At 36.0% G+C, this 9,496-nt stretch overlaps 1 protein-coding gene across 4 annotated transcripts; it reads right to left on the reverse strand.

Moving 5' to 3' along the window:
• Positions 1 to 5,515: 5,515 nt before the first annotated feature.
• Positions 5,516 to 8,116, reverse strand: LOC107479722 (GDSL esterase/lipase At4g10955). 4 transcript variants are annotated; one of them, XM_016099827.3, is made up of 3 exons: positions 7,955 to 8,116; positions 7,107 to 7,207; positions 5,516 to 6,710 (listed from the first exon to the last, which is right to left on the reverse strand). In XM_016099827.3, exons 2-3 carry the CDS (start codon positions 7,166 to 7,168, stop codon positions 5,681 to 5,683), a joined length of 1,092 nt encoding a protein of 363 aa, XP_015955313.1. In that variant the 5' UTR covers positions 7,169 to 7,207; positions 7,955 to 8,116; the 3' UTR covers positions 5,516 to 5,680. The 4 variants fall into 4 exon arrangements, with proteins under 4 accessions (XP_015955313.1, XP_052114331.1, XP_052114332.1 ...); XM_052258371.1 differs by having other exon boundaries at positions 7,107 to 7,396; positions 7,955 to 8,080; XM_052258372.1 differs by having other exon boundaries at positions 7,107 to 7,306; positions 7,955 to 8,079.
• Between the last annotated feature and the right edge of the window lie 1,380 nt (positions 8,117 to 9,496).

Below are 9,496 nucleotides of genomic sequence, written 5' to 3' on the forward strand. Positions count from 1 at the left end.
CCGCATAGGATTATTTTCCCGAGAGGATTGAAAGTAGCCACTGCTGATGGTGAACCCCTATACAAAGCTTGCCATGGAAAGGAGTAAGAAGGATTGAGTAGAAGCAGTAGGAGAGCAGACGCCCTTGAGCCATACAGCATCTCCATTCGCTTATCTGAAATTCCCACCAATGAATCTGCATAAGTCTTCTATCCTTTTTATAATCTATTCTCTTATTTCTATTTTCAAAAACCCATAAACCATTTAATTCTACCTGACTGAGATTTACAAGGTGACCATAGCTTGCTTCATACCAACAATCTCTATGGGATCGACCCTTACTCACGTAAGGTTTATTACTTGGACGACCCAGTACACTTGCTGGTTAGTTGAACGGAGTTGTGATAACAACTGGTGCCACAATAATGATTTCATACAACTTAAAGAACAGTGATCACAATTTCGTCCACCAGTCCTCATCCTTGGGATGGTGGACCTCAGAATGGATTCTCCTTGGTCGAGGATTTTCTGAGTTCCCTCCCCATGAGGTCCTTGGTGTGGTGGTGGCGGAGAGGTTTTGGCCTTCTAGCTAAGCTTCTTGCTCAGAGAGATGTGCTATTTTATCAATCAGATGTTTTCAAAAATGGTTGAGTTGAATAACAGGAAACTAAAATAGAGAATTTAATTCATTCTAAATAAAAGCCTTGACTGGGAGTAGATTAGTTGGAAGCCCTATTCTTGTTGAAGTACTCTCAAGATTAATTAATAATTGAAGATTGCTCTATTTAGTTACCCCTTACTAGGTAAGGAAGAGTCAAACAAGTTGGATTGCTATTTCTATTCACAAGTCCCAATCCGCTCATTGAAAAGGATTTGTGTCAGTGACTAGAGCGTATTTCAACAATGAGCCCAATTACAATTTCTCCTTTAAGTACCCCAACTCAAGGGTTCCTTTCAATCAACTCCCCATCAAGTAAGGGAACTACTCGCTCATTGTGAACATAGAACTCATAACATAGGGAAGGGAATTAAAAAGAGACATGATAAATAATAATGAAAAAGGATTAATTAAAAATAAAAATAATCTATATTAATAACTTGCAAAAATAAGCCAATGTCAACTCTAGGAGGATTAAGAACATGGAAGAATAAGTAAAAAGCAAATAGCAAAGTATAATGACTAGTACCGGAGGTGGCCTCTTCTCCAAAGCTAAAAAGCAAAGTCTCCCAAAAATCCTAATTATAAATGTCAAGTGATTGAAAAAACCTAGGGAAGGAGTAAATCCAGATCTAAAACTAAAAATTGTGTAGAATGAATTGTGTCCCTCATTTCTGCATGTTCCCTTACTCTAATCTGGAATTCTGGGCCGAAAACTGGGTTGAAATCCGGCCCAGAAACTCTGCCAACGACTTCTGAAATTCTGCAGATTGCACACGTCACGCGGACGCGTCATTCACGCAGACGCGTCATTCGGCATTTTGATTTCCCATGCGGGCGCGTCGTCCATGCCTCCGAGTCGCTTCTGCTTTTCCAATCCGTGCGTTCGTGTCACTATTGCGGGCGCGTCACTGCGAATTCCTCTCTTCCACGCGGTCACGTCGCTGACGCGTACGCGTCACTTCTCGCTGGTCATCTCCTCAATTTCTTGTATTCCTTCCATTTTTGCAAGTTTCCTTCCCAATCTCTCACTCATTCATTCCCTATAAAGCCTGAAACACTTAACACATAGATCACGGCATCGAATGGAATAAAGAGGGGTTAAAATACCTACTTAAAGGTCTCCAGGAAGTAAGCTTTCAATCATGTAATAATTTTAGGAAGGAAATATAAATGCATGCTAATTATATGAATAAGTGGGTAAAGACCATGATAAAACCACACAATTAAACACATTGTAAACCATAAAATAGTGGTTTATCACGGATCTTCTCCTCCTATGGGACTTTCATCATGTTTCGCCCGATTATTCCTCCTTTGTAGATCAGCTTCTAGTTTTCGGAGCTTGTCTTCTAGCTCCTTTCGTCTTCTTACTTCTTTTTGCAACTCTCATTTTGCTTCCCGTTGTCGTTCAGCCTCGTGTTCGAGCTGTTGCATTCGATTCCCTGGCCATGAACCAGGTCCAGGATCTCAGTTGTATGAGATCGGTCCTCATCCTCGGGATGGTGGACCTCCGAATGGATTCTCCTTGGTCGAGGATTTTCTGAGTTCCCTCCCCATGAGGTCCTTGGTGTGGTGGTGGATGAGAGGTTTTAGCCTTCTGGCTAAGCTTCTTGCTCAGAGAGATGTGCTATTTTATCAATCAGATGTTTTAAAAAATGGTTGAGTTGAATAACAGGAAACTAAAATAGAGAATTTAATTAATTTTAAATAAAAGCCTTGACTGGGAGTAGATTAGTTGGAAGCCCTATTCTTGTTGAAGTACTCTCAAGATTAATTAATAATTGAAGATTGCTCTGTTTAGTTACACCTTACTAGGTAAGGGAGAGTCAAACAAGTTAGATTGCTATTTCTATTCACAAGTCCCAATCCGCTCACTGAAAAGGATTTATGTCAGTGACTAGAGGGCATTCCAACAATGAGCCCAATTACAATTTCTCCTTTAAGTACCCCAACTCAAGGGTTCCTTTCAATCAACTCCCCATCAAGTAAGGGAACTACTCGCTCATTGGGAACATAGAACTCATAACATAGGAAAGGTAATTAAAAAGAGACATGATAAATAATAATGAACAGGATTAATTAAAAATAAAAATAATCTATATTAATAACTTGCAAAAATAAGCCAATGTCAACTCTAGGGGGATTAAGAACATGGAAGAATAAGTAAAAAGCAAATAGCAAAGTATAATGACTAGTACCAGAGGTGGCCTCTTCTCCAAAGCTAAAAAGCAAAGTCTCCCAAAAATCCTAATTATAAATGTCAAGTGATTGAAAAAACCTAGGGGAGGAGTAAATCCAGATCCAAAACTAAAAATTGTGTAGATTGAATTGTGTCCCTCATTTCTGCATGTTCCCTGACTCTAATCTGTAATTTCGGGCCGAAAACGGGGTTGAAATCCGGCCCAGAAACTCTTCCAGCGACTTCTAAAATTCCGCAGATTGCGCACGTCACGCGGACGCGTCATTCCCGCAGACGCGTCATTCGGCGTTTTGCTTTCCCATGCGGGCGCGTTGTCCATGCCTCTGCGTCGCTTCTGCTTTTCCAATCCGTGCGTCCGCGTCACTCATGCGGGCGCGTGACTGCGAATTCCTCTCTTCCGCGCGGTCGCGTTGCTGACGCGTACGCGTCACTTCTCGCTGGTCATCTCCTCAATTTCTTGTATTCCTTCTATTTTTGCAAGCTTCCTTCCCAATCTCTCACTCATTCATGCTCTATAAAGCCTGAAACACTTAACACATAGATCACAGCATCGAATGAAATAAAGGGGGGGTTAAAATACCTACTTAAAGGTCTCCAGGAAGTAAGCTTTCAATCATGTAATAATTTTAGGAAGGAAATATAAATGCATGCTAATTATATGAATAAGTGGGTAAAGACCATGATAAAATCACACAATTAAACACATTATAAACCATAAAATAGTGGTTTATCACAGATCTTCTCCTCCTATGGGATTTTCATCATGTTCCGCCCGATTATTCCTCCTTTGTAGATCAGCTTCTAGTTTTCGGAGCTTGTCTTCTAGCTCCTTTCGTCATCTTACTTCTTTTTGCAACTCTCGTTCTGCTTCCCGTTGTCGTTCAGCCTCGTGTTCGAGCTGTTGCATTCGATTCCCTGGCCATGAACCAGGTCCAGGATCTCAGTTGTATAAGATCAGTCCTCATCCTCGGGATGGTGGACCTCAGAATGGATTCTCCTTGGTCGAGGATTTTCTGAGTTCCCTCCCCATGAGGTCCTTGGTGTGGTGGTGGAGGAGAGGTTTTGGCCTTCTGGCTAAGCTTCTTGCTCAGATTTATATGACGTGTGGCCGTCCTCATACTCATGATTCGCCATTTATCAAGGGGTGAATTCCAAGTGCCCGACAACGGTGCCTATGTTCCAAATGTTACCTAAAACGTTGGTTTAGGCCTGGACGTGAGGTCTAAATCCCTGGATGTGGTGGTGTCTGACCTCTTTGGGGCCGAGGTGCCCCCTCTTAGAGTTCCTCGTGAGTAGGTATGGGTAGTACCTGCAAAAAACTCTATTGTTTAAGTTAACAATGGCTTTAAGCAGGTTTTTAGTAGATTAGAACGTGAGTTATACCTGGAAGTTTCAGTGTATTTATAATAGAGCTGCTAACCACCTTTGTTGGAGTAGTTCTATCTTTTCTGATAGATAACTATTCCTTTTATCTTAGGAGCCCGTTAAGATCTCCCTTCTAAATATAGTGGAGAAATATCAAAAGGCAATTACTCGTTAGATCGAGTAGAGCTGTACCTCTTTGTTGATATCCGACTTCTTTAAGAGGTTGGATTTTATCGTAAAAGGCTATTTATTGGTGGGTCTTTTATCGTATTGGACTTGGCTTTTATTTATTGAGTTAGAGTATTAACAAATGTCATGATTGATGATTCTAGATGAGTTGAATTTTGTTAACTTCTTCATCATAAGAAATTCATTTCGAACTTGTTTTTAGCTTCGTTTGGCATATTGAATTAAATATTGAAAAATTAACACTTCTTTTTTCTTTGAGATGTTTAAATGCTATTTTTGTTTAAAATATGCATTCCTTTTGTTTGTAAAATTAAAATGATATATTTTTTAATTTATTTGACCAAAATACTTTTTAATAATGATCATAATTATATTTATAAATTAGTAATAATTATTTGGTTGAAAATAATAATAATAAAGTAATTTTTTAATATTTTATCATTAATTATGAAATATATAACTTTAAATTAAATATTTTGTAATAATTGAAAATATTTTATATTATGTGATAAAATTTATTACATAATATATATCATATAATAATTTAAATCAACCAAATAGTTCTCACTAATTTATATTATTGAAAAGTATTTTAGTTAAGAATTTAATTTTGATGTATCGTTAATATAAAATAATTTTACACATTCATCCAATTACGTAACGTTAAATAAGCAAAAGTAACTACATTTTATATTGACCACATTAATGATATCCAAAAGAAAGGATTCGATTAGATAATAATATAAAGAGCATCAAAATTAAACTCTTTAATTAAATAGACTAAAAAATATATTTTTTTAATCTTTGTAAAGAAGGGGAGTCCTATTTCTAAATAGAAGGGGGTGTCATTTTAATGTCTTGAAAAAAATGATAGTTTCATTTTCTCTTAAAATAATATACTGTTAGTCTATTTGACCAAAATATGAAAATACATAACAAATAACAATATAATTATATTTATAAATTAGAGATAATTGTTTGATTCAGCAGTTTTGTTTCTTCTTCCCACAAATTTAAGAGCCTATGTAAAAGGAACTAAGGAAGTACCTTTGTCCATTGAATGGATTTGCACTCGAGATGAAATAGTTTTAAAAAAAACCACTGAATTAATTTCATGTACATTCTAGACAGTGTAACTAAATTGAATTATATAATTTGCTAATTCGTTCACAAGCACTCTACATGTATTTACGAAACAAAAGTTCAAATGAACAGTTAAACATTGCGCATATGCGAAAAGAATTTCATCTGTCCTTTCATGTAAATGCAGAAGAAACAGCGTGGAACTACTTGTATTTGTACAGCTTGCGTTCGAGGCGCAAATCAGGTTGCCACCATTGGTGAATCCCATGGGCTTCTCGGAAATCACGTGCAGGCATAACATTAACTGTCATAGAAGCCGAAGGAATGAGGTGCAGGGCTTCAGATTCCTTCCCAAACGCACTCATCACTAATCCACCAAGCGAGTTTTGAGTCGCTAACCTTTCAATGAATCCGGCTCCAATTTCCTCCATCTTTCTTCTGTGCTCGAAGTATCCAATATACTCTGAGCATATATGGTCCGATGGATTCACAAATAAACCTGGGACCCAAGCAGCCAAAGCATCAAATGATGCAACACACAGATCCTTCTGCTGCTGCGGCTGCTTGCCCTGTTGCAGCTGCTGCGGCGGCGGCGGCGGCTGCTGCTGCTGCTGCTTGGCTTTCATGGCTAGGGTGAGTCCAGCTGTTATCACACTGCCAGCAAATCGAATCCCATGTTTCACTCTCTCATCCTTAATTCTCTCTATTGGAGCAGATACAAAGGGTGGGTTGAAAAGAAAAGATTCAACAAACGTGCCCGTCTGAGCCAAGGTTTTGCCAGTAAGCAATGCCATTGCTGATCCTAAGGAATGTCCAGCCAACCAAACATTCGAATCACCTACAGTTGCTACCATATTTCGAACAGCATTCAGAGCTATGGTAGAGCGAGAAGTTTGATGAAGACCTTGTTGGATAAAGTGGATATCCAGCTCAATGTCACGTGAAACCGAGTGCTGTTTGGTTAGAGTACCACGAAAGGCAATCACATAACGTGGACTTCGGTATAAAGTGTCATTACGTGGAGACAATGGAGGTTTGAACTCAAAGATTGCACCAAAGATGGAAGAATCAACATCATCTACAAGTGGACGAAGCAACTGAAAGTGGAAGAATGCCCACCAAGGCGGTGCAAGAGCATTTTGATCTTTGCGTTTTTCTTGCCGGTCCCTTTCTAGAATGTAAACAGCTTGGACCAAACTAGCAGCAACTGACATTCGATGATGCGCGTTATCCCTGAATCAAAGAGTAGATATTGTGTATTAGCGAACCAGTTCCAAAATGAGAAATAAATGAAAATTCTCAGGTACAATGTTTAGCAATCAACTGGTATCCTCAGAATTTAAATTGAAGCGTCAGTTTCCCACTGTATTAAAGTTATAGCCCGATAGGCAAAAGGAATTATCCGATTTTATGTCTCACAAGACTCCTAGTTGCCAACTTGAAACATATTATATTTTCTTGAACTTAGACTGTTATGCACAGTTAAGGCATATGATATCCATGTCTGCTATTTAGAGGTGGTTAAAAGAACTAATAATCCAAGTACAGAAGTAGTGAAGAAAATAGAAACGTATCATCTAACTACAAAAACTTATAGGGAAAACACCAAAAGGGGAAAATTTATCTTACCATTGGACACAAGTCAAATGCAAGGGTCCTGAGAGATCAAAATTTTCCCTCTCGAAATCCATTGCACCCTATACAACCCCTGCTGCCTTCCTTCTCAGTATCTTCAGAAATTGCCAAAAGGAAGAGGGTAAAAGAGGGAAGGACATGAATCAGTTTAAAGACAATCGGATTCAGTGCATCGATGCATAGTACATCTACAGCTAAAATGAAAAAATTATTTCTGTTGTTTCCGACCACAGTCAACATCTCAAAAGTCAATACTGTACACCTGCATAACATACTGCCAAAATCTGCTTTCGTGGCAATCCATACTAGCAAATTCCAAAAATTAGTATTTATTCTCATAAATCAACAAATTTTATAAACTAAACAAAATAACGTCGAATCCCTTCCTGACAAATGAAGCATGATGACAATCACGGAAAGCAATATTCGCGGTTAACTCTCCGAATTTTCAGAGAGCAGAAAGAAAACCGAACCACACAAGCCTCTGAGAATCTAGCCATGTCAATTTACTCGAAGGAGTGTTTTATTTAATTTAAACGTGACTTTCAAAACATAAAACTGACATCCAAAGTGTGCTGATTAAATCTGAATAGAAGAAATCATATCAATTGTTTATGAACAGGAGAGACAAAAGAAGAACGATAAGGCCGGAGAATTCATGTGTCTATTCAGGAAGAGAATGAAAAGCGCATTCGAGATAAGAGATCGTGCAACTGGTTATGTTTGTGGTTTGAGATTTACATAGAATTTATAATTGCGTATACCAGAATTAAAACAAAAAGTAAACGAAAAGAGGAACGGAATGAGCAAGGGGTGAAAATAGAGAGGGAGAGAGTAGTTACCTGAGAAATGGAGAGGGAGAGTAAGAGGGTTGGAGCTAGATTAGTTGTATTGTTAGATGACTTAGATCTAGGCCTCTGGTATCGTCTTCCAAAGGAACGTTGTTTTGGTGTTTAGATTAGTTGAGCGACGTCGTATGGTGTAATTCCTCCCCTTAAGAGGGATCAGGGATCTGCCACACCCCACAGATCCGGGAGTAGATCCTCTCCAGTGGAAAAAAAACTGGATGGTATCCAGTGGAAGATTTCACCATTCAATACATTCTCTCTCTCATTTATTGTTGGTCCCACTTATAAAATTAAAGGTGGGAGATTACACTTTATTCTCTCCAGTGACAAAAAAAATGGAGAGGATCTATTTCCCACAGGTCCACATATTCCCGGCTTCAAAACATACAGTATATGCTTTTAAAGCTACACGTACAGTTATCAACCCCCAACGAGACCTTTTTTTATTTAAACAAGTGTAATAATCCGTATTATATAGGAAATAAAATTGAAATTATAATTTTAAAGTATTTTATTAAAATTATTTTAAATTATAATAATTTAATTAATAAACAAATATCTCGTTTAAAATATTTAAATTATAATTTTAATCATAAATTATAATTATGATTTTAATTATAAATTACAATTATGATTTAAAAATATTTTTTCGATATAATGTTACATTTTTTTTCTACTTTACTATTAATATATTGATATTGTAAGTGTAAATTACATTATTTTACTGAATCTTAACTGAAAAAAAAATAGTTACGTATTTCTATCATTTAATTTATTTAATACATCATGTGCTAACACTAACGATATTTTTTAAAAAATATATTGATAAAAATAGATATAATATAATTACAAATATAACATAAATAAATAAAATATATAAATAAATACGAAATCAATATGTTTATTAATGTCTTTGTTAAATTTTATAAATTAGAGAATAAATTATGTATTTGGTTGCTTGGTGATCACATAGATGATCAAGTAATTGGATTGTAAATTGATCTCATAGTGTGCATCTTATTTTTTTTCTTTTTTGAATGAAAGCGAAAATTAAGAGAGTAAATAGTAATACATAAAGAAAAAAAATTGCACCACAATACATAATTATTACCAAAAGAAATATTCATATTAAAATTTTACATACTACAAATCATGAAGATCAATCACAATGTATTGGTCACTTCTCTCTATTTTTAACCATGATATAAGTTTTTCTTTTCTAATCAAGAATCCAATAACATCTAATTGAAAAAAATTGAATTAAAAGTACCAAATTAAAGATAAATGAGTGAATAATATAAGAAATTATAAATTCGTATATGTATAAAATAAAGAGAATTTACTGATTTATTTTATGTTAAAAGATAAAACTAACAATAGTATATTAATAAAAGGATATACCTTTAAAAAAGTCACAATATAATTTCAAATATTTTCATAAATAAATTGTTAAAATTTTTGTTATCGATAAAATGATGCTATTATACAATTTCTTGGCAAAACTTAAAATTAAAAGGAAAATAATTTTGTGTGGGT

The sequence above is a fragment of the Arachis duranensis genome, chromosome 3, assembly GCF_000817695.3.
Source record: "Arachis duranensis cultivar V14167 chromosome 3, aradu.V14167.gnm2.J7QH, whole genome shotgun sequence".
In the NCBI taxonomy this organism is placed as follows: Eukaryota; Viridiplantae; Streptophyta; class Magnoliopsida; order Fabales; family Fabaceae; genus Arachis; species Arachis duranensis.